This window comes from Rhinoraja longicauda, chromosome 31 (genome assembly GCF_053455715.1).
Source record: "Rhinoraja longicauda isolate Sanriku21f chromosome 31, sRhiLon1.1, whole genome shotgun sequence".
Taxonomy (NCBI): Eukaryota; Metazoa; Chordata; class Chondrichthyes; order Rajiformes; family Arhynchobatidae; genus Rhinoraja; species Rhinoraja longicauda.
In genome coordinates, this window is record NC_135983.1 from 28,092,343 (window position 1) to 28,118,400 (window position 26,058).

At 45.7% G+C, this 26,058-nt stretch overlaps 1 protein-coding gene across 2 annotated transcripts in view; it reads right to left on the reverse strand.

Annotated features, from left to right (window-relative positions):
- Positions 1–2,234: 2,234 nt before the first annotated feature.
- The window catches only part of LOC144608557 (neural proliferation differentiation and control protein 1-like), a 96,809-nt gene continuing 72,985 nt past the window's right edge, over positions 2,235–26,058 (reverse strand). For both annotated transcript variants that reach the window (XM_078426500.1, XM_078426501.1), the window contains 7 exons: positions 21,020–21,115; positions 16,511–16,693; positions 13,578–13,644; positions 12,299–12,386; positions 11,016–11,095; positions 9,534–9,633; positions 2,235–7,531 (listed from right to left, as the gene is read on the reverse strand). In XM_078426500.1, coding sequence (XP_078282626.1) covers positions 7,460–7,531; positions 9,534–9,633; positions 11,016–11,095; positions 12,299–12,386; positions 13,578–13,644; positions 16,511–16,693; positions 21,020–21,115 — 686 coding nt within the window. In that variant the 3' untranslated portion in view covers positions 2,235–7,459. The remainder of the gene's footprint in view (positions 7,532–9,533; positions 9,634–11,015; positions 11,096–12,298; positions 12,387–13,577; positions 13,645–16,510; positions 16,694–21,019; positions 21,116–26,058) is intronic.

Here is a 26,058-nt window from a genome sequence, read left to right on the forward strand (position 1 = left end):
CCCTTCTTCAGACTGAGGTCTCGACCCTAAATGTCACTCATACCTCTCCAGAGATGCCCACTAAGTTACTTAAAAAATTTAACAGGAATTTGAGTGGTAACCGTTTCACACAAAGGATGGTGAGCGTATGGAACAAGCTGCTGGAGGAGGTAGTTGAGGCTGGGACTATCCCAACATTTAAGAAACAAGGCAGGTACCTGGATAGGACAGGTTTGGAGGGATATGGACCAAACGCAGGCAGGTAGAACTAATGTAGATGGGACATGTTGGCCGGTGTGGGCAAGTTGGGCTGAAGGACCTGTTTCCACACTGTGACTCTATGGCTGCATCATTTTGTGTTTATCTTCTTCACACAACCCTGTCCTTACTTAAAGCTCTGATTCCAAATGATACGGCCACGGCAGTTTATTCTCACCGCCCTACCTTCAATCGTAGCAGGTATTGTTATGTTTTAAAAAGGCAAATTGCTGGAGTAACTCAGCGGGCCAGTCAGCATCTCTGGAGAATACAGACGGGTGACGTTTGGGGTCATATGGTCATCAGGCATAGGAACAGAATGAGGCCCTTCGGCCTGTCTAGCCTACACAGCCATTCAATCATGGCTGATCTATTCTTTCTTCTCAACTCCATTCTCCATAATCTTTGACACCCAGACTAATTAAGGGCCAGGGCCTTTATTGCACACGTCCTTGGTTGGCAAGTCTGGTGTGCACAGGATGGATGAGATAATTTAGTTTAGAATATTTTAGAGACACAGCGTAGAAACAGGCCATTCGGCCCACCGAATCTACACCGACCAGCGATCCCCGCACATTAACACTATCCTACACACACTGGCGAAGTAGGCTTGATGGGCCGAATGGCCTGATTCTGCTCCTATCACTTATGACCACATGACTAGGGACAATTTTTTAAAACATTTATACCAAGCCAATTAACCTACAAACCTGTACGTCTTAGGTATCACAAAGTGCTGGAGTAACTCAGCAGGTCAGGCAGCATGTAGGAGAGATGGAATGGGTGACGTTTCGGGTCGAGACCCTTCTTCAGACTGATTATGTCTTAGGGGTGTGGGAGGAAACCAAAGATCTCGGAGAAAACCCACGCAGGTCACGGGGAGAACGTACAAACTCCTTACAGACAGCACCCGTAGTCTGGATCGAACCCGGGTCTCTGACGCTGTGAGGCAGCAACTCTACCGCCACGCCACCGTGCTGCCCCACACACAACAGGAAGAAGAGGTACAGGAGGAGAAAGAAAACATTTGATGGGGGGCAGAGAGAGGGGGAGTTCAAAGAACACTGTGCATGAGAGCACACAGAGAGGGGACTTGGGGAAGATTTACCTGAAAGTTTTGTAACGTTGTTGGCACCAGAAACCATGGCGACTCCTGCATACTGCCTAAGTGAGGTCTGCTGTATGATCATACTGGTTTGCTTGCAAAAGAAAGCATTTCACTGTACATAGGTGACTATGTAATCTGCGGCTATCAAACTGTACAACTCCTCCCCCTTCTGTCATAGGGTAGACTGACTCCCCCCCCCACCCCACCCCTCCCCAACCCCCCCCCAAGGGAATGGAGGTGATGGCTGCAACGCGCCTTTGTGGCCAGCTGTAGTTGGGAATATAACATGGCATCAAAATGGTACCTCTTGCATATTGTCTCAGTGGGCTGCTCTTAGGGTTGCCAACTGTCCCGTATTAGCAAGGGCATCCCGTATTTTGGGCTAAATTGATTTGTCCCATACGGGACCGCCCTTCTCCCATATTAGGTCCGGGGGTCACTGTAGGCCCGGACAGTGTAGGCCCGGAGGCCCGGGCGCCGCCTAACAGAGGTTACATAGCAACCCGCCTCCCGGCCCGGGCGGCGGCCATTAATGGAGCGGGAGCGCGTGGCGTCACCTTGTCCCTTATTTGGGAGTGAGGAAGTTGGCAACCCTAGCTGCTCTGTGCCTTCTGTACTATAACTGTGCTTATGTACAAAGGGGAGAGTTTTGCTTAGCTGTATGCAAAAAATATATTTCACTATACCTGGTACACGTGGCAATGAAGAAACCATTGCACATCGGTAATATCAGGCCTGGCTGTCCGCCATTGTCTAATCAGACACCCCAAATTAACAAGTGTAAAGAGCCTGAGGGAAGAACAGATTGTCTTTTAATAATCACCACACACGGGGAAAAAAACAGGATTGAAAACAAAACAGCATTTCAACAAATCAATTTATTTTCACAGAAAAATACATTATACGATATGCAAGAACAGATATTGGAAAAGATGGTGACCAGTTTGGCAGAGACAAATTATACCGGAAAACAATAAATGTTGACATTTAGTGGAATGCATGACCAGCACTGAGATGAACACTGGGATGCTGCAGATCACCCCAGCACCTGCGGCCAAATGACAGAATGACAGAAGAAACCAAGAGGATCCAAAGCAAACACCAGTCACCTGCTCTCTGGATGCACGTCATTCTATGCAATGCGATGTAGACTTCATAACTTAAATCATTCCTCACGTAACCACTACTAAACAAGCCTCCTCCACAACTGAAATATTAACATCGGCCAGCACAGTAAAATGCGTGTGCAATTTTAAAATGAAAGCATATTTCTTCTCACGAGAATGATAGTGGAACGGAAACTTGTGACCTTAACAATTTAAAGATCAGCGTTAAAATTAATCAAAGGAGCTGGCTAATGATTAATGTGTAGGAAGGAACTGCAGATGCTGGTTTACACCGAAGATAGACACAAAACGGCTCGATTGTAATCATGTATTGTCTTTCCGCTGACTGGTTAGCACGCAACTAAAGCTTTTCACTGTACCTCAGTACACGTGACAATAAACTAAATTCAACTCAAATGCTGGAGTAACTCAGCGGGTCAAGCAGCATCTCTGGAAAAAAGGTCGACGTTTCGGGTCGAGACCCATCTTCAGATACTGAAGAACGGTTTTGACCTGGAATGTCACCCGTTCCTTCTCTCCGGAGATGATGCCTGACCCGCTGAGTTACTCCAGCATTTTGTGTCTATCTTTGGCTTACAATTAACTTCCCTTCACATGGAAAGCAGTGATTTGCAGGTAGTTTTAATGTTTATCTAGTGGGTTACTGTTTCTGCAAGTTCGTAGTTTGATTTGATTGTTTCTAACAGGTTACTAACAGGTCCCTGTGCTGTACTATTCCATGTACTAGGTTCTAACCCTCACTGTAAAGATTTGGGAAATCAAAGCTGCTCCTGTTTTATACACGTAGTGTTTCAAATATTAAAGAAAAACCCCACATGAAGAGATGAAAGGTGCTGATTTGTGCATTAGAGATTTCCTGGGCAAGAAATTCAACCAGTAGATTTTTACATGTTTTGGTTACATTCAAGTCTGTCAACACCATCTGAAAATTAAAGTGAAGTTTAATTAAAGTATTTGGAGAAATCTGCAACAGAAGGGGAATAGAACTAATTTTGTGTAGGGAGGAACGGCAGATGCTGGTTTAAACCAGAGATAGACACAAAAAGCTGGAGTAACTCAGCGAGTCAGACAGCATCTCTGAAGGGAAGGAACGGGTGATGTTTCTGAAGAAGGGTCTTGACCCGAAACGTCACCAATTCCTTTTCTCCAGAGATACTGTCTGACCCGCTGAGTTACTCCAGCTTTTTGTGTCCATATTTGGTTAGAACTAATTTTGTAGCTGTTTAAAAGGGTAGGCACAAATATGATGGGCAGAATGATCTCCTCTTGTACTGTATGAATTCACACACAGTCAGGTGTGGGCATTAAAACTAAAATGTTAACCTCTTTTCCATCTTAGATGCAGATTTAGTTTAGTTTAGTTTTAGAGATACAGCGCAGAAACACCCTAGTTGTGCATTTTTTTCAATTTTGCAAAAGTGGTTGCCCAATAGTTGCCGGGCCTCAATAACCTGCAGACAACAGGGGGCACAACGAACGGTTAGAGCTGCTGCCTTGCGATGCCAGAGACCCGGGTTCAATCCTGACCTTGGGTGCTGTCTGTGTGGAGTTCGCATGTTCTCCCTGCAACCTCGTGGGTTTCCTCCGGGTGCTCCGGTTTCCTCCCACAGCCCAAAGACGTGCAGGTTTGTGGGTTTATTGATCTCTGTAAATGTATTGTAGCGCGCAGGGAATGGATGAGAATATGGGAATAACATAGAACTAGTGTGAATGGGTGATCGATGGTCAGCATGGACTCTGTGGGCCGAAGGGCCAGTATCCATGCTGTATCTCTAAACCAGTTAAACTGGCAGTTCAGGAGTAAGCTGATTCTAATCTGATTTGAACTTCAGGTTACTTCTATATTACCTGGGAGTACGAACCAATTTACTGAATTCTGACCAAGAGACTGGGATCAATGGCCTCCGAATAAAGAATACTTTACAAAACATATCCCCAAATTAACTGTCATTTCTCTTATCATTAAACCATCAAGTGTAAAGTGGAGTATGAGAATCATTTTTCTTCAACACAAAGGCTTTGTACAACTTCAACAGTTGGACTGTAAACAAAATATCACCTAGTTTTAACTAGGTTTCAGTTTCAATAAATTTCCACATAAATGGTTTCATTTCTATTCTTAACTAGATTAAAATTAGTTTCAATCAACCTACACAATGTAGATATTTCCTTCATTTTTTGTTGTTGACATTACCCCGGCATTTACATTCAATTATATTACAATCACGCGACGTAATCATACAAAGGCATTTATATGGCTGTCATACAAAGTTAGTATTTTCCCAGTTTGAGCAAAAGAAGCCTCTGTCTTTGATGCTGCTCAATTGAGGTGCAACCTGTGCCCATTTCAGCAACACGAACCTTCCAGCTAGGAACCATCAGCAGGAAGAATGGGGTTTCTGAAGGTGGGGAAGAGGGGGTGTCTCCATACCCTCAACTAAATTAGCTTCAAAAAACAAATTATTGAGCAAACTGATTGCTTCTCAACAGTGTTAGAAGCCAGTTGAGGGTTTTTTTAAACACTTATTTCCACGATGCTAGCAAGATTGTATTTATTGCCCATTGCTGGTTGGTGGCCGATCTGGCTCTTTCATGAACACGTGGTTTTACAGGCTTCATCCACGGCTGACACAAAAAGCTGGAGCGACTCAGCGGGTCAAGCGGCATCTCTGGAGAAAAGGAATAGGTGACGTTTCGGGTCGAGACCCTTCTTCAGTCTGAGAGTCAGGGGAGAGGGAGTCTAACGATGTAGACGGGTCTTTGGACAAATGAATGGAAGATATGCAAAAAGCAAAGAAAATCAAGGAAAGATGGAGCCCACAATGGTCCATTGTTGGCTTGAGATAGGTGATGACGAGTGGTGGAACTCAACAGGACAACAGTAAAACTAGTATAATGACTATGGTGGGGAAGGGACAGAGAGAGAGGGGATGCAAGGATTACTTGAAGTTAGAGAAATCAATATTCATACCACTGGGTTGTAAGCTGCTCAAGCGAAATATGAGGTGGTGTTCCTCCAATTCACGTTTGGCATCAGTCAAACTATTGAACATCAACCATGTATAGTGGACAGAGTGGGTAGACGTTACCGGCAGAGTTTTTAAAAAACTTAGCATTCTTTTCTCTGCTCCAACGCCACAAGCTATCAGCTTGATCGAATTTTAAGGCCGCAAGTACGACCATAACCACTGTCAGATGGATACATTTGCTTCTCACAAGTTGTCAAAGGGTGAAGGATGGAACTCCATTACTTTTCATTAAACCAAGGACTGATTATCAGCGTTTATGTTCACTGCCAGTAATTCAATCAAACAATCAAAATAATTCTCTTTGTCGTGAAGGAAATGTAGCACTTTAATAAATGCGGAGCGTTTGGAAAGAGAAAGATGCAAGGCTGGCAAACAATAGTGACGCTGTCATGTACTTCCAGCCAGTCTACTTGGGAGGCAGTAAAGAATGGACCTTCAACATCGTGCATGCAAGATGAGGAGGCAGGGCTATCTATTGTGTTGAATCCAAGTCTCCCGTTTCAGCACCCCTCAGCAAATATGAATCAACTTTCACTTTCAAAACTTTTGAATGTACCTTCAGTTTTGATGGGCGGCGGGAGAATTCAGAAAACCTCAGGTGAAAAGTGTCTTCAAAGTGAATGTTAATTTGTGTAGGGAAAAAAAACTGCAGATGCCAGTTTAAATTGAAGGTAGACACAATGCAGGAGTAACTCAGCAAGTCAGGCAGCATCTCAGGAGAGAGGGAATGGGTGACGTTTCGGGTCAAGACCCTTCTTCAGACTGATTTCTGTTGATTAGCTAATTAATTTATTGCATCGAATGGAAGTTGCATTCCCAATCTCGTTGTACCCCTGTACAATGATAATAAAGATATATTGTATTGTATATGGTATTGTATGTCTGCCCCCTCCCCTGACATCAGTCTGAAGAAGGGCTCGACTCGAAATGTCACCCGTTCCTGCCTAACCCGCTGAGTTACTCCAGCATTTTGCGTCTACCTTTAATTTGTGTGGGCATTGATAATTACCCCCATTCAATTACCTCATTTAAAGTTAGGGACAGTTGAAAACGGCTAATTCTGACGGAATAAAATTTACTGATGGAATACAGCAACAGAGAATTAATGGCATTTGAGCATTGAGACGACTTCTGTGAACACTTACCCCAGAGTACAGTTAAAAATTAAATAGCCACATGTCAGAGGTCCATGAATTATCGGAGCAGAATTAGGCCATTCAGCCCATCGAGTCGACGCCGCCATCCATTCATGGCTGGTCAAACTTCCCTTCTCAACCCCATAACCCCCGGCACCCGCACTAATCAAGCCCCTTTAACAATCCCGTGAGAAGCCTTTACAACAGGGCGGGTGCTGTACAAATGCACAGTCGACACCTCATCAATGCGGATATACTGCCCCTTGCACTTTCAGTCCTTATTTTTACTGATCAGTTGGACAATATCATCGCAGTTCACCGCAGCCAGAAGGGCAGGGAACACTACTGCTAAATTGGCCGCGTTGTGAACTGACCACCAGTCTGTCTGTTGCACAAGAGCTCCAGAAGAGCTATCGAACTCTAAAACCATTGAACAGGAACAGTGGTCAAAGATCAGCTCATGAATACGGTGCCTCCCATCACTCTCCAGTCCATCAAACATTACAAGCCATTTTCAGAAGAAAGATGATTCCAGGGATGAAAGTCTCCCGTGAACTGCTGAACAAATCAGCTCAAGAAATATAAAGACGAGCAGCAGCACAGGACGTAATTAAGGAGGCATCGAGCATACAGAATTGACTATACCACCAGGATGGGGGTTGGGACTCGGGCCTGTGGTTGAATTCCCCACACAGTCAGAAACAGGAGTGAGATCAATGGAGATGCAGACAGTCCTTTGGTGCACAGTTGAACGATCTCTTGAGATGTAGATAATTCTCCCCTCGTGAAGTGTGTGTATAGTCCAAAGAGATAGCAGACAATCTAGCTACTGTTCGGTGGATGGTGTAGAGATGAGTCATCAAAAAGTGGGTTCTTGACCTCCATCTCTCCTGTCTGTGGCGAGCAAAACACAAACACAGAAATTGAGAGACACAGCAGGAAGATGCGGAGGAAATGGGTGTTCTGTTTAACACTGCCTGGTGCCATTCCCATTCAGTCTCCCCAGCCTACCTGAAAAGTTACCCTTTCAGAATGCAAGCAAGAGAGCGAGCTGTGAATGGGTTTGAAGCTGACAGGAACTGGGCTGCTGATTCACAAGCCCTGCCGCTCAGAGAAGACTGCATGTTAATAGGCTTGTAAAGATGTAATAATATGGCTAATATCTGTTCTCTTTGCCTAGCTGTGAGGGGCATTAACATAAGAAAAGCCCGCTGGACCTCCCTCCTCCACATTGTCCTCACAGCACTTTACTCGCAACAAGCAGCAATAACAGTGTCAATGGCAGGAGCTGCAGTAAAACTTGTTCAGTATTTTTTCGCCCGCAGCTTGTTTTTTGGTAAGGATTCCAGCATCCAGTTTCTTGTGTCTCCATTGGAGGCCTGTAAACTCTGGATTACTAGTGCTATGTGTCATAGGGTCATAGAGTTATACAGCGTGGAACCAGGGCCCTTCGGCCCAACTTGCCCACACTGACCAACATGTCCCATCTGCCTGCGTTTGGCCCATGTCCCTCTAAACCTGTCCTATCCATGTACCTGTCCAAATGTTTCTTAAACGTTGCGATAGTTTAAGACTATCGGGCCACAATTTAAGAATAAGGGCATTTAGAACGGAGATGAGGGAAACCTTTTTCACCCAGAGAGTTGTGAATCTGTGGAATTCTCTGCCTCAGAAGGCAGTGGAGGCCAATTCTCTGGATGCTTTCACGAGAGTGTTAGATAGAACTCTTAAAGATAGGGATATGGGGAGAAGGTAGGAACAAGGGCATTGATTGTGCATGATCAGCCATGATCACAGTGAATGGCGGTGCTGGTGCGAAGGGCCGAATGGCCAACTCCTGCACCTATTGTCTATTGATAGTACGTGCGATAGTACCTGTAGGGTCAATGAAAGTAGAAATATGAAGACAAAGCAAATTAACACTTTGATGCTGTCAGAGCACCAGAGGGAAGGTTTCTGATTTTGGGGACATTTGTAACCAGTTCCAGTGCAAAAGGAATTTGTTCAGGTTGGAACAGGTTGCAGTTTAAGAGATTTTGAGGAGCGATAGTGGAAGATTTAAAAGCAAATAGGCCAGGGGGGTGGGCAGCAGCAGCATGCAAAAGTGAAAGCCAGGAAGAGGTGGAATGTCAGATAAAATCAGAGCACACCGGAGTCGAGATCTGGAGATGACTAAGAGTCACCACGAAAAAGACAAAGACAGGTTTAGAATGCATGTGTATAAACACACACGTGGTGATTAAAGGTGATGAGCTACAGTACAAATAGCCTTGTGAGAATGTGATGTGACGGCACTAACAGAGATATGACTCGCAAATGGCACAGTACTCTCAGGCATGATAGGGCTGCACGGTGGCACGGTGGCACAGCGGTAGAGCTACTGCCTTGCAGCGCCACAGATCCAGGTTCGATCCTGACTATGGATGGCTTATCTGTACCTTCTTCCGTGAGCTGCATGGGTTTGCTCCGAAATCTTTGGTTTCCTCCCACACTCCAAAGACGTACGGGTTTATAGGTTAATTGGCCTTGGTATATAAATATAAAATTGTCCCAAGTGTGTGTAGGGTGATGTTAATGTGTTGGGATTGCTGGTCGGTGCGGACACGGTGGGCCAAATGGCCTCTGCATCGCTAATCTCTAAACTAAAAATCAAAGGAAGGAGATAAAAGGGATTGCTCTGCAAAGAGCCAACAGGGACAATCGGTGGAAAGCCTAACGTCTACACTGTAACGGTTCAATGATCACTCTGCGTAGGAAGGAACTGCAGATGCTGGTTTACACCAAAGAGAGACACAAAATGCTGGAGTAACTCAGCGGGACAGGCACCATCTCTGGAGAAAAGGAATAAGTGTCGTTTCGGGTCAAGACTCTGCTTTCACAATACTTTGGTACTTACAGGAGCCAGTCCTGGGCATTCATATACTGTGAAATCACCATCTTCATTTTCTCCTTCCGATTCTGTCGCTGAATCCGGTACTTTGGATTCATCTTTATTTCTGCATGGCAAGAGTGCAATTGTCAAGGAAGGATAATATCCAGCATTTGGAACAGTACATCACCCCTTCCTCAATCCTAAATGTACAGCAGAGGTCCTGGCAAAACTACTTAGCTTGCTAATATTGTAATATCAAAGTTACACAGATATGGTTTAAAGTGAGAAAACTCTGGGTAAGTCACCATTTTCCAGCATTTGTTGGGTTTTAATGATGTAGAAGAGGTCCCTATCAAATATACACAAATGGAATTTCTTCCCTGAAGTCCCTCATAAGTGATAGGAGCAGAATTGGGCCATTTTGGCCCATCAAGTATTCTCCGCCATTCAATTATGGTTGATATTTTACGCTCCCTCTCAATCCCATTCTCCTGCCTTCTCCCCATAACCCCACACCCATACTAATCAAGGCCGTACTAATCTATCAATCTCTGCATAACTAGTCGTACTGATCGATCAAGCTCCGACTTAAAATATACCATTAACTTGGACTCCACAGCTGTTTGTGGCAATGAATTGTAAAGATTCACCACCCTCTGACTAAAGACATTCCTCCTCATCTCCTTTCCAAAGGTACATCCTTTTATTCTGTGGCATCTGATCCTACACGCTCCCACTAGTGTACACATCCTCTCCACATCCACTTTATCCAGTCCTTTAACGATTCGGTAAGTTTCAATGAAGTCCTCCCTCATCCTTCTAAACTGTAGCGTGTACAAACGCTCATCATGTGTTAACCCGATCGTTCCTGGAATCGTTCTTGTAAACCTCCTCTGGATGCACTCCAATGCCATCACATCCTTCCTCAGGCATGGGGCCCAAAACTGCTCACAATACCACAAATGCGGTCTGACCAGTGCCTTATACAGCCTCAGCATTACATCCCTTGCTTCTATTTACACATCAACTCCAGTCTATTGGTTTTCTCATTGCTGTTTCTAGGTTGTCAATGGTGCAATTCATGAATAAAACCCATGGGTTGATCTCAATTAAAGTAGCATGGATGAATGATTTGGCACAGCCTCCATGTTCTTAACCAAGAGCATCCTGTGGTCAACAAGGTCACTGATGATTGTAGGGAGGAACTGCAGATGCTGGCTCACACAGAAGGTCAACATAATGTGCTGGAGTAACTCAGCGTGTCAGGCAGCATCTCTGGGGGAAAAGGATGGGTAATATTTCGGGTATGAAGGAGGTTCCGGACCAGAAACGTCACCCATCCTTTTTCTCCAGAGATGGTGCCTGACCTGCTGAGTTACTCCAACACTTTGAAGTGTCTATCTAATGTCATTGATGAATTGAACTGCAATTGCCAATCCATTTTAACTTTTTGTGTTTGATTGTATGAAGTTCACCATCACTAAATGAATTACTCAAAATACTCACTTTTCCATTGAGAGCATCTGCTGCTTCTGATGTTGGTAGTGGTACATCTGAGCACTCTGTGCCAGTTTATTGTCTCCATTCTAAACAAAGACATACATTTATAAAGAAGGTACATTTAATATTTTGAGTATCCATTGTAAGATAATCTCTAAAGTAATGTGTGGGAAGGAACTGCAGATGCTGGTTTAAACCGAAGATAGACACAATAAGCTGGAGTAACTCAGCGGGTCGGGCAGCATCTCTGGAGAAGGAATGGGTGACGTTTCGGGTAGAGACCCTTCTTCAGACTGACCCGCTGAGTTACTCCAGCATTTTGTGTCTACCTTCCATTTAAACCAGCACCTGCAGTTCTTTCCTTCACAGGTGAGAATGTTGAATAAAAAAAAGCCATGGATTTTAAGATTTTGGCAGAGAGAGAGAGAGAGAGAGAGAGGGAGAGGGAGAGGGAGGGAGGGAGGGAGGGAAGGAGGGAGGGAGGGAGGGAGGGAGGGAGGGAGGGAGGGAGGGAGGGAGGGAGGGAGGGAGGGAGGGAGGGAGGGAGGGAGGGAGGGAGGGAGGGAGGGAGGGAGGGAGGGAGGGAGGGAGGGAGGGAGGGAGGGAGGGAGGGAGGGAGGGAGGGAGGGAGGGAGGGAGGGAGGGAGGGAGGGAGGGAGGGAGGGAGGGAGGGAGGGAGGGAGGGAGGGAGGGAGGGAGGGAGGGAGGGAGGGAGGGAGGGAGGGAGGGAGGGAGGGAGGGAGGGAGGGAGGGAGGGAGGGAGGGAGGGAGGGAGGGAGGGAGGGAGGGAGGGAGGGAGGGAGGGAGGGAGGGAGGGAGGGAGGGAGGGAGGGAGGGAGGGAGGGAGGGAGGGAGGGAGGGAGGGAGGGAGGGAGGGAGGGAGGGAGGGAGGGAGGGAGGGAGGGAGGGAGGGAGGGAGGGAGGGAGGGAGGGAGGGAGGGAGGGAGGGAGGGAGGGAGGGAGGGAGGGAGGGAGGGAGGGATTGAAAGATTGAAGTGATGGGTTTAGTGACACTACACCACTTACATTTTTTATTTGCATGGGAATTGGGTAAAGAAATGCTTATTTAAAGGGTTCAACCTTCTAAAACAGTGAAAGAAAAACTTGCATTTCTATTGTACCATGTCAATTCTGGTAAGTGTTTTTCACAGAACCAATCACTTTTGAGTGCAATATAAACAGAAATATTTAGGATCTCGGGCAGCATCAGGTGAGGTGAGAAATAGACCAAACATTTTAGATTAATGAGCACTCAAGTTTCAGTTTCGGTGTAGACTCCTTGAACTTACCACAGATTTCTCAATTTGGGCATTGGATCCAGTTATGCCATAGCCTACATAATCTGTTTTCTCAGTTAACTTCACTTCCTTATGTAACCTAGAATTAAAAAAAAAAAATCATATAATAAGATCCTATGCAAGTGATAAAGAAATTCCATTTTATTCAAACGGGGTTATATTTTGCGACGTAAAATTAGAAAAGGGCGGCACGCACGGTGGCTCAGCGGTAGAATAGCTGCCTTACAGAGCCAGACACCTGGGTTCGATCCTGACCATGGGTGCTGTCTATACAGAGTTTGTATGTTCTCCTTGTGACCGTGTGGGTTTTCTACAAGATGTCCAGTTTGCCCCCACACTCTAAACATACAGGTTTGTAGGTTAATTGGCTTGGCGTAATTGTAAATTGTCCCTAATGTGTGTAGGATAGTGTTAGTGTGCGGGGATCGCTGGTCGGCATGAACACGATGGGCTGAAGGGCCTGTTTCTGCGCTGTATCTTTAACCAAAATAAATATGTTCATGTGATAGGAGCAGAATTAGGCCGAAGGTAGACACAAGATGCTGGAGTAACTCAGCGGGTCAGGCAGAAGAAGGGTCTCGACCCGAAACGTCACCCATTCCTTCTCTCCAGAGATGCTGCCTGACCCGCTGAGTTACTCCAGCATCTTGTGTTTACCTTCGTTTCAAACTAGCATCTGCAGTTTTCTCACCTAAGCAGAATTAGGCCGTTCGGCCCATCAAGTCTACTCTGCCATTCAGTCGTGGGCTGATCTACCATTCCCTCCTAACCCCATTCTCCTGCCTTCTCCCCATGACCCCTATCACCTGTGCTATTTAGGCAGGGAATAGATGGATGCAGACCACAGTGTAGGCAAATGGAATTTGTTTATTCTAGAATGAAGGAGGGCCCCGAAGGCACCGAGCGTTTCAGAGCTACACTGTTCCGTGTTCCACACTGAACATTCCATCACTGTGTCCGCTCATTATATTGTCAAGCTTGAGTGTCAAAGGCTATTCCATCTTCAGCTTTTTACCATTCTATTATGTTACATTATGTTAAGATCAGTTCTCAGTTGCCCTCGTTTCAAGACACAAAAAGTCACATTCCTCCTTTACTTTTTATCGTTTAGCACTTAAAGATCTTCAAAGCCTCAAAGCCTATCTATCCTTCCTTCTATTGTTTTTTGACTTGGAGGAAAGGTTGAAGCCTACAGCTGAGTAACGGCATCCCATTTTATTCTGAATTTATGATCTTTATTAATCCCTTCAAACAATTTGAGACGGCTTACCTGAACCAGCAGATGCCTGCAATGATTAATCCTGAAATTCCAGCCACTGTGAATACAATGATTAAAGCTGAGGAATAAATAACAGGTGAATGTTAATTACTTTCTACATTCCTCATAATAACTTCTACTTTTCATGAAATTGCACTTTATTAAAACTAGACTGACATCACCTTCACTTTTAACAAACTCCCACAGGAACTTAAATCATTGGGATACGACACCAGCAAGTAAAGTGACTCTACTGTGTAGGAAGGTATCACAAAATGCCGGAGTAACTCAGCAGGCCAGGCAGCATCTAGGAGAGAGGGAATGGGTGACGTTTTGGGTCGAGTCCCTTCTTCAGACTGAAGAAGGGTCTCGACCCGAAATGTCACCTATTCCTTCTCTCCTGAGATGCTGCTTGATCGGCTGGGTTATTCCAGCATTTTGTGTCTACCACACCTGAGGAGATTTCACAGTGCAACAGATAAAATGTGTAGGAAGGAACTGCACATGCTGATTTAAACTGAAGATATGTACAAAATGCTGGAGTACCTCAGTGGGACAGGCAGCATCTCTGAAGAGAAGGAATGGGTGACGTTTCGGGTCGAGACCCTTCTTCAGACTGTCTGTCTAAAATGTCTATTTTTTACCCAAAGCAGCTAGGTGCGAGGATAATCAGCAAGCAGTGTGCTGGGTACGGTCAGGCACTGCTGCGTTTGGTTACAGAGAGTGAGGAATTAAGTTGCATCCCGCCCACTCCCTCTTCTCCCCTCTCCCATGGGTACCGAAGTGTGAAAACGCACACCTCCAGATTCAGGGACAGTTTCTTCCCAGCTGTTATCAGGCAACTGAATCACCCGACCAACAACTAGAGAGTGGTCCTGAGCTTCTATCTGAGCTTCTATCTACCTCACTGGAGACCCTCAGACTAGCTTTGATCAGACATTACTGGCTTTATCTTGCACTAAGCGTTATTCACGTTATTCCCTTTATCATGTATCTGTACACCGTGAATGGCTCGATTGTAATTATGTATTTAGTTTCACTGCCTGGTTAGCATGCAACAAAATCTTTTCACTGTACCACAGTACACGTGACAATAAACTAAACTAAAAATCTTCAAAAGACACCGTGTGCTGGAGTAACTCAGCGGGTCAGACAGCATCTCCGGAGAACGTGGATAGGTCCATGTTCTCCAGAGATGCAGCCTCATCTGCTGCGTTCCTCCAGCACTTTCTGTCCTTTTTTGTAAACCACTATCTGCAGTTCCTTGTTTCTCAATTAAAATCTTAAAATTTTGATTGGCAATTTTAACTCTTGCAAGCCACACTAAATTATGTGCATTGTCTATATTGACTTTCCCTCCACCAATAAGGACGATGAACTGGGAAACAGAAACTTTTAATTTCAAGAATAGTCATGCCGTTTATTTTAGGAGCTGGTTGATGTAGTCAGTCGCCAATTAGACGGTACTTCACAATTCAATGGCCTGTGATTAATAGGAGCCTGAAATACATGGTGATTGCCCAATTAAACCAAGGATGTGTGATTATTAGGTTTGCACTTTGATGCTAATGAAACTGTCTACAAAGCACAAGTTTAAAATTTAGAGTGGATAAACCCACTCCAGATTTCAAGGCATCTGAAATTATTTATTTACAGTAAGTATGCTGGCGGATTCATGCAAACACAAATCGGCAGAACGCACCGTGGGAACTGCACTCGTCCCCCCCTGCCACCCCAGTAATGGACTGTTCCAGATGCTACGATCAGGCAAACGTCTCCGCTGTCACACTGTAAAAACGGAGAGGATGAGACGGAGTTTCTTCCCACAGGCCATCAGGACTGTCAACTTTTAAAACCCCAGAGACTAAATTTTTGTCTACACTATAGTAACTTATTAACTTTATTTATATGTTGTAACTGTAATTCTTTTTTGTGCACAATCCGCAGGCATTGCCACTTTCATTTCACTGCACATCGTGTATGTGTATGTGACAAATAAATTTGACTTGACTTGAAATCGCTAAACATATTTTCTGATGGATTTGCTTTACCAAAACCCTCTGTGCTATTAAATTCACTGAAGGGTCAGCATGAAAGCCATTAAGGTAGATTTCGATTTGTGCCAAAATGTTTCCAAACTAGGACCACAATTCAACTAACCATCGAGATCAGAGTCAGCATGGCAATGTGGTAGCTAGTTCTGCAGCCTCACAGTTCATAGAAAGAGAAGCGATCAGATCAGAAGAAAATGCTGACTCCAGTCATGCAACTCACTACAGTTAAAGAAAGTTGTTGATTACTGTGACACCTATAATAATAATAATAATAATAATATATTCCTTTATTCGTCCCACACCGGGGAAATTTGCTGTTAGATTTATTTTTTTGTTTAGTTTTAGAGATACAGTGCCGAAACAGGCCCTTCGGCCCACCGTGTCCACACTGACCAACGATCCCCGCACATTAACATTACCCGACACACACTCGGGACAATGTTTACATTTACACCAAGCCAATTAACCTACAAACCTGTACATCTTTGGAGTGTGGGAGGAAACCGAAGATCTCGGAGAAAACCCACGCAGGTCACGGGGAGAACGTACAAACAAGCTGCCGTAGTCAGGATGGAACCCGGGTCTCTGGCGCTGTGAGGCAGTCGCTCTAACGTGGCGCCACTGTGCCGACTATTCTCGTCTTGTACTCCCAAGAATTGCTAACCCTACAGAATCTATCTAGGGCTTGTGAAACCATGATTGAACTTTGTAAGAAGGCTGCTTTCATTCCCTGCATTGGAGTCATTCCAACTGGTTTGGAAAAGAATAGCTGCACAAACTGCAGCAATATAATTTATTTTTTACCACCAATTTGTGAATAAAACGACAAACACCCATAGACCTTAAAAAATCCACGCAGACCAATTTCTCTGAAATGCAATGGATACTTACTGAGCAGGATAACATCGGCGACAGGAACAGGTGATATCTTTGGGTGACTCTTTACTGCTGCCACTTTATTAGTTGTGTGTTGCCATGTGCTTGTCGTCACTGAGGATGCATCGTTGTCAGATAGTCGGCCCGCACGAATTGCCCTCAATTTATCTTGCAGTTGAGCAGCTTCCACCCTGTTAACTGTGAACACAAAGTATTGCATTGGAAACGTGTATTTGACAAGAGATCAGTTTCGTAATTTTTAGAAGATAGAAACACAATATGCTGGAGTAACTTAGCGGGACAGCCAGCATCTATGGAGAAAAGGAATGGGTGACGTTTCGGGTCAAGACCCTTCTTCAGACTCATTTTTGGTAAAGACTAGACCAAGTGGACCCTTTGGGCCGAAACCACTCCTGCATTGGTGCAACACCCTCTCCTCCCCCACTCCCCTCTCCCCCCCACTCCTACCCCCCCTCCGCCCTCCCTCCCCTCCTCCCTCCCTACCCCCCTCCCCTCCCCTCCCCTCCCCCAGCCCTCCTCTCCCCACATCTCCCCATCTCCAACCCCCTCCCTCCCTCAACTTCACCCCCCCACCCTCTCCTCCCTTCCGTCCTCTCTCCCCCTCACCCCCACTCCCTCTCCTCCCTCCCCCCCCACTCCCTCTCCTCCCTCCCCCCATACTCCTCCTCCCCCTCTCCTCCATCCCTCTCCTCCTCCTCCCTCATAATTTACACCTACATCTCCTGAAGGCAGCAATTACCTTGATGCATTTAATGTGGCCAAATATTTATTCCTTGCCAAATTATTAACGACAATATAAAAAACCTGTTTGTGAGTGTGAGCATATATACATATACTGAACTTTTTTTCTCATTTATTATAGTATATTATTTACAGTGTACTATGTTTACATATTCTGTTGTGCTGCTGCAAGTAAGAATGTAATTGATCTATCTGGTACATTTGACAATGAAACACTCTTAACTCAGCGGGTCAGGCAGCATCTGTGGAGAACATGGATAGGTGATGTTTCACAGAGTGCTGGAGTAACTCAGCGGCTCAGGCAGCATCTGTGGAGAACATGGATAGGTGACGTTTCACAGAGTGCTGGAGTAACTCAGCGGGTCAGGCAGGATCTCTGGAGAACATGGATAGGTGACATTTCGGGTCGGGACCCTTCTTCAGACTGACTGCAGTGTACAAAGTACTGGAGTAACTCAACGGGTCAGACAGCCTCGACCCGAAACGTCACCTATCCATGTTCTCCAGAGATGCTGCCTGACCCGCTGAGTTACTCCAGCACTCTGTGAAACGTCACCTATCCATGTTCTCCAGAGATGCTGCCTGACCCGCTGAGTTACTCCAGCACTCTGTGAAACGTCACCTATCCATATTCTCCACAGATGCTGCCTGACCCGCTGAGTTACTCCAGCACTCTGTGAAACATCACCTATCCATGTTCTCCACAGATGCTGCCTGACCCGCTGAGTTAAGAGTGTTTCATTGTCAAATGTACCAGATAGATCAATTACATTCTTACTTGCAGCAGCACAACAGAATATGTAAACATAGTACACTGTAAATAATATACTATAATAAATGAGAAAAAAAGTTCAGTATATGTATATATGCTCACACTCACAAATACACATATATATAGATCATATATATATATATGTACACACAAAAAACCAAACAATAATAGTGCAATAATAACAATAATAGTCTACGTAGTTCAGAGCTTATTTGAGGTTGTAGGGTATAGTAGCCTAATAGCTGTCGGGAAGAAGCTGTTCCTGAACCTGGACGTTACAGTTTTCAGGCTCCTGTACCTTCTTCCCGAAGGCAGGGGTGAAATGAGTGTGTGGCCAGGGTGGTGTGGGTCAGTGAGTGTGTGGCCAGGGTGGTGTGGGTCAGTGAGTGTGTGGCCAGGGTGGTGTGGGTCAGTGAGTGTGTGGCCAGGGTGGTGTGGGTCAGTGAGTGTGTGGCCAGGGTGGTGTGGGTCAGTGAGTGTGTGGCCAGGGTGGTGTGGGTCTCTGATGATGCTGGCTGCCTGTTTGAGGCAGCGACTCCGGTAAATCCCTTCGATGGTGGGGAGGTCAGAGCCGGTGATGGACCGGGCAATGTTCACAACCTTTTGCAGTCGTCTTCGTTCCTGAGCGTTCAAATTGCCGAACCAGGCCATAATGCAACCAGTCAATGTGCTCTCTACTGTACACCTGTAGAAGCTCAAGAGAATCCTCTCTGACACATCGGATCCCCGTAATCTTGTCAGGATGTAGAGGCATTGATGTGCTTTCTTTATTGCATCAGTGTGCTGGGTCCAGGAAAGATCTTTGGCAATATTTACACGCCCAGGAATGTGAAGGTTTTGACTCTCTCCACCGTCCCGTTGATATAAATGGGATAAATGGGTCCTCATCCTTCCTCTTCCAAAGTCCACAATCAGTTCATTGTTCTCACAAGTATTGCAAGCCAGGTTGTTGAGCTGGCACCATTTGGTCAATCAGCCGATCTCACGTCTATACTCTGACTCATCACCATCTGTAATTCGTCCAACAATGGTGGAGTCGTCGGCGAACTTGAAGATACTCCAGCACTTTGTGGGGTTTTTTTTGCAAACCAGTATCTGCAGATCCTTGTTTCTACTACCTACGATGTATCTAACATTTAACCATGCTTACAACAGAGCCCATGATTATCTGCACACAATACTCCCATTCTTTCCTCTCTGTCGTTTTGCTCTTAAATCCCTTCCTCTTTCACTATCACTTTAGATCTTTTACTTTTCCTCCCTTGCCTCTTCCCTCCCTTTTTCATCCCTCCTCAATTCTCTCTAGCATAGTTCTCCCTCCCTCATCCCCTTTTTATCCATCATAGAGCAGCCAATTTTTTTTTAAAGATATATTTTTTCCAAAAATAAACTGTATTCAGAATAATAAATATATATATATACAAAACAAGAACAATGCAAAACTCTTCCGGCATTCTCAATGGCTATACATAAATTCATTAACGTTATATTTGGTAATGTTTATAAAAACATCATTTTAAAAGGCACCCTTGCCACTCATGTAGTATATGAAAATAACTGCAGATGCTGGTACAAATCGAATTCAGTCTGAAGAAGGGTCTCAGCCCGAAACATCACCCATTCCTTCTCTCCTGAGATGCTGCCTGACCTGCTGAGTTACTCCAGCATTTTGTGAATAAATACCCTTGCCACTCATGTGGTCCCCTTCCCTTGTACCAGGAGGGTAGGGTCGCCAACTGTCCTGTATTAGCCAGGACATCCCGTATTTTGGGCTACATTTGTTTGTCCCGTACGGGACCGCCCTTGCCCCGTATTAGGCCCGGGGGGGCACTGTAGGCCCGGACACTGTAGGCCTGGGGGCCGCTGTAGGCCCGGACAGTGTAGGCTAATGGAGTGTGTTCGAGGAGCGGGGCCGAGTGTGTTCGCCTAACTTAGATTACGTAGCAACCTGCCTCCTGGCCCGGGCGGCTGCCATTGGTGGAGCGGGAGCACGTGGCCGCTGGCTGAGTGAGCTCACATGGGACGCGAGCGGTGACGTCACCTTTTGTCCCTTATTTGGAAGTTAGATAGTTGGCACCCCTAGAGGGGAGTCTCATCCAGACCTTGCCCCCCAATGTCCAGCAGTGGAAAGACCCTAGACTGTGGTCCTCCCCCACAGACCCTTGGCGTTGGTGAAGTTTCGGGACGGCTTAGGTAATGTGTCGGATCCCGGCCCAAAATATCACCCATCCATTTACTCCAGAGATGCTGCCTGACCCGCTGAGCTACTCCAGCACTTTGTGTCTTACAATGGAGGAAATTAGATTAAAGTTTCAATAAACAAAAGAGCAAGTGACCAGAGGAGGCCACCGTGAATACCCTACAACATGTTAAGCAGGTTTATGTGCAGAATGGGATACGAGGGGCCAAAACCAGGGTAAACAAAAAAACACCCAAACCCTCCTTCATCCACACTTACGTATTTTTTCAACACAGACAACAATACATGTTTCTGAGCTAACAACACTGCGATTGTCACCACAGATCAAAGTGCCACCATTTTACAGCAGGTAATGGTGACCAGCAGAGAACCTGCTTGTTGCAATGGTGCAAACAAAGGAACAAAACCCAGCAGGGGCCTTAAACAAAGGACACAATGGGTCTCAAAACCATTTATTTCACATTTCGGAGGTAGACACAAAATGCTGGAGTAACTCAGTGGGTCAGGCAGCATCTCTGGAGAGAAGGAATGGGTGACGTTTCGGGTCAAGACCCTTCTTCAGACTGAAGTCAGGGGAAGGGGCGGGACCCGCCCCCTCCCCTGAAGAAGGGTCTCCTCCCGAAACGTCACCCATTCTTTCTCACCCGAAATGCTGCCTGACCCGCCGAGTTACTCCAGCATTTTGTGTCAACCTTCGATTTACACCAGCATCTAGATTTTTCTTCCTACATATTTCACATTTCGGATTTGGTCTTAAGCCCTCTGATGTGCTGAGTGAAAGTGCACTTACCCGCTGCATTTGTCTGTGACCGATCAACCTGCTGGGCCAGAATCGATGCTAAGTAATCAATATCACTATCAATATCTTGGTCTCCATGTTGCATTGCTGTGGGGAAGAAGAGAAAACATCTGAATAGGGCCGCAACCTGCAAGTAGTTTTAATGACAGCAAAGGAGAGATAACAGAAAGTGAACTTTGTAAAGATCAGATTACATCGAGGGCCCAAGCCAATTAAGCTGTACAAACTACTTATCCTTTTAACATCCAGTGCAAACTTATTTAAATAGTTAATTTAAAAATAAGATAAAATGTCCTCCAGGTCTGATTTAAATACACGGTAAATTGTTAACGTGTTCATTTTTGACATTAGCTGCATTTAATGCTCCTGACACAAGGCTTGCACATACACTTTGGTTGGTGCATGAATGCATACTACACTGATTTTCACTGCAGCAACTTAGTTTAGTTTAGTTTAGAGATACAGCACGGAAACTGGCCCTTCAGCCCACCGAGTCCACACCGACCAGCGATCCCCACACTATCCTACACACACTAGGGACAATTTGCATTTACACCGAGCCAATTAACCTACAAACCTGTACGTCTTTGGAGTGTGTACGTTCGGAGTATGGAGTTTATACGTTCTCCCCGTGACCTGCATGGGTTTTCTCCAAGATCTTCAGTTTTTCTTCCCACATTCCAAAAACGTACACTTTATAGGTTAATTGGCTTTGGTAAAATATAAAACATGTTCCTAATGTGTGTAGGGTAGTGTTAATGTGCTGGTCGGTGTGGACTCGGTGGGCCAAAGGGCCTGTTTCCACGCTGTTTCTCTAAACTAAACTAGAATCAAACAGCAGGCCAAATGGCCCTTTGATCACATTTAGTAGCCATTAATATCAACTCCATTTTATTCATTCTTCATCATTCCCGTCAGCTCTCTCCAGATTCTACCACTCACCTACACAGCAGACAATTAGGTGCCCATCTAACCTAATCTGAATGTCTTTAGGATGAACGAAAATGGAGCACCCAGAATTAAACACATGCAGGCACAAGAAGAACACACAAATTCCACACAGACAGCATTGGGAGGTCAGGATAGAAACTAGGTTTGATGAAACTGAGAGGCAGCAAGCTCTACTAACTGGATCACTCGAGACTTGTGGGATTTCTCGCCCATTTTTGATCAAAATGGGGAAGGAAAAAAATTACATAGTAACATAGAAATAGGTGCAGGAGTAGGCCATTCGGCCCTTCGAGCCAGCACCACCATTCAATATGATCATGGCTGATCATCCAAAATCAGTACCCCATTCCTGTTTTCTGCCCATATCCCTTGATTCCGTTAGCCCTAAGAGCTAAATCTAACTCTCTCTTGAAAATATCCAGTGAATTGTCGTCCACTGCCTTCTGTGGCAGAGAATTCCACAGATTCACAACTCTCTGGGTGAAAAGGTTTTCCTCATCTCAGTCATAAATGGCCTACCCCTTATTCTTAAACTGTGACCCCTGGTTCTGGACTCCACCAACATTGGGCACTGAGTGCCTTAAGTTCCATCTGTTGGCTACAAACAGAAGTCCCACACAAAGAAACAGTGTGCCACCTCCCAAACTACCCATGCACCCTGCCAACACCTCCTGCCCCACGACCAGGGTTGCCTATTTCCTCACTCCCAAATACGGGAGAAGGTGACCTCACCGAGCCAGCGGCCACATGCTCCCGCTCCACCAACGGGCGGTCGCCATTGGTGGAGCGGAAGCACGTGGCCGCTGACTGGGTGAGGTCACCCTTTGTCCCTTATTTGGGAGTGAGGAAGTTGGCAACTCTACTAATACGGGACAAGGGCGGTCCCGTACGGGACAAACTAATTTAGCCCAAAATACGGGATATCCCGGCTAATACGGGACCGTTGGCGACCCTACCCACCACTGGCAGAGTTTTGTGTGTCCTACATTGACCTCATTGTGAGGAAAATTCATACAGAAATATTGGAATCAAATAATCCTCAACACAGACATTGAATGAATTGTCAAAGAGAGTGAAGCTAAACATCTAGGCAGCACGGTGGTGCAGCGGTAGAGTTGCTGCCTCACAGCGCCAGATACCCGGGTTTGATCCTGACTACGGGTGCTGTCTGAAAGGAGTTTGTACGTTCTCCCCGTGACCTGCGTGGGTTTTCCCCGGGTGCTCTGTTTTCATCCAACATTCCAAAGACATAAGGGTTTGTAGGTTATTTAGCTTTGGTAAAATTGTAAAATTGTCTCTAGTGTATAGTATTGCGCCAGTAGTACAGGGGCCACAGTCTAAGAATAAAGGGGAGGCCATTCAAAACTGAGGTGACAAGGAACTTTTTCACCCAGAGTTGTGAATTTGTGGAATTCTCTGCCACAGAGGGCAGTGGAGGCCAATTCACTGGATGAATTTAAAAGAGAGTTAGATACTCTAGGGGCTAGTGGATTCAAGCGATGTGGGGAGAATGCAGGCACAGGTTACTGATTGTGGATAATCAGCCATGATCACAATGAATGGTGGTGCTGGCTCGAAGGGCCAAATGGCCTCCTCCTGCACCTATTTTCTATGTTTCTATGATCACTGGTCGGTGTGGACTCGATGGGCCAAAGGGCCTGTTTCCACGCTGTGTCTCAAACTAAACTCAAACAAGACCCATCAATTTTGGTGTAATAAAGACTCAGTTTCTGGTGTTGTTAAATAAAACTGTCAACACCACATACCATAACCCCAAACAACTGTGAGCAGTTGCAAGGGAAGGCAGCAGGGAGCCTGGTAATCACATATCACACTCTCTCCCGACAGCAGCAAACAGGCCGAATTCTAAGCAGAGAGGGCTTGACCCAGGCAGCAGGAGCTGGTACAATTGTAAATTAGCTGCTTGCACAGTGTCAGCTTGCAAACACTCAATGGGTCTGAAGGAAGACAGATGAGATTGATGACAAATTGCTTTACTTCTTAATAAGCAGCTGGCAGCCTACCCACCTCCTGGGCTCCTCCTTCACCCACCCACCCCCACAGTTCACAATGACCAGCAGCCTATGCAGCAACCGTTCCGAATGGTACTGGCCTGGGGTGGAGCAGCAAGACGATGAGTTTGGATTGATTTAATCACTCAGAAAACATACAATGCCCGAGATAATGTCTGCACTTTCCTGTTCGGTTGGACTGCATACTAGTCAGTTTTCCTTATCAAGTCTTTATCATCCTAGCCCGGCATTATAACGACGTTAATGCCTTGTTGACACTGAGACTCGGTGCCGACATTAAGGCAGTAGACAATGGACAATAGGTGCAGGAGGAGGCCATTCGGCCCTTTGAGCCAGCACCACCATTCAATGTGATCATGGCTGATCATTCTCAATCAGTACCCCGTTCCTGCCTTCTCCCCATACCCCCTAACTCCGCTATCCTTAAGAGCTCTATCTAGGTCTCTCTTGAATGCATTCAGAGAATTGGCCTCCACTGCCTTCTGAGGTAGAGAATTCCACAGATTCACAACTCTCTGACTGAAAAGGTTTTCCTCATCTCAGATCTAAATGGCCGACCCCTTATTCTTAAACTGTGGCCCGTTGTTCTGGACTCCCCCAACATTGGGAACATGTTTCCTGCCTCTAACGTGCCCAACCCCTTAATAATCTTATACGTTTCCATAAGATCTTCTCTCATCCTTCTAAATTCCAGTGTGTACAAGCCTAGTCGCTCCAGTCTTTCAACATATGACAGTCCCGCCATTCCGGGAATTAACCTAGTAAACCTACGGTGCACGCCCTCAATAGCAAGAATATCCTTCCTCAAATTTGGGGAAGCCTGTGCTAGCCACTTGCAAGAGCTGGCAGTGTGTCCATAACTGACTTATAACTGCGCGTTGTAACTCCAGGCAAACCAGCAGAGCAAACTGCAGGCATCACACAAAGATCACATAGGGCGGCACGGAGAAACAGCGGTAGAGTTGCTGCCTTACAACGCCAGAGACCCGGCTTCAATCCTGACTACGGGTGTTGTCTGTACGGAGTTCAGACATTCTCCCCGAGTCTCTTGCCCAGGGTCGGGGAAAGGAGAACCAGCGGGCACAGGTTTAAGGTGAGAGGGGAAAGATTTTATAGGAATTTGAGGGGTAACCTTTTCACACAGGGTGGGAGGTGTACGGAATGAGATGCCGGAGGAGGTAGATGAAGCGGGGACTATCGGAACATTTAGGGAGCAATTAGACATGTTTAGAAGGATATGGGCCAAACGCAGGCAAGTGGGACTAGTTTAGATGGGGTATGTTGGTCAGTGTGGGCCGAAGGATCCGTTTCCACGCTGTATAACTCTATGCCTCTATAACTGTGGAGAAGATTCTCATTCAACTGCAGTTTTTTCCCCTCTCGGCCATGCTGAGTTGAATTCTGCTCCGCCATGGAAAGTGAACAAAGAAAGAAATCTATCAGATACACAAAGTTACTGGAGCATGACTGCAGCATTATGCTGACGGCTGCTCACTGCAGTAAACACATCATGTCCAATCCACTTTATGTGCCAACTTGTTATTCTAGATCTCATAGTCAATAGTCAATTTATTTGTCACATACTATTGACTATGAGATCTAGAATAACAAGTCGGCCACATAAAGTGGATTGGACATCTTGGAGCGTCCTGGACAATACAGCTCACCCCCTCCATGACACACGGGTCAACCCGAAGAGCACCTTCAGCAACAGACTGGCTCCACCAAGATGCCGCACAGCACGCTACAGGAGACCCTTCTTCCCCATGGCCCACTCCTTTCCCTTTCGTCGTGGGGTAAACTGACTCCCCCCTCCCCCACCTCAGTCTTTGCACATCCCAAAGCCTGCCTGCACTTTCCACTCGTCACTTAAATTTCATGTTTCACATGGATCTTATTGCGTTTTATGACTGTTGGCAGTCCAATTTCCCTCCTGGGATACATAAAGTTCTATCGTCTTGTACTTGCAAAGTGAACCACATTTCACTGGGAGTGTTGGTAAATAGCACACGTGTATTAGAAGATCATCACCTTCTCTATTTTACA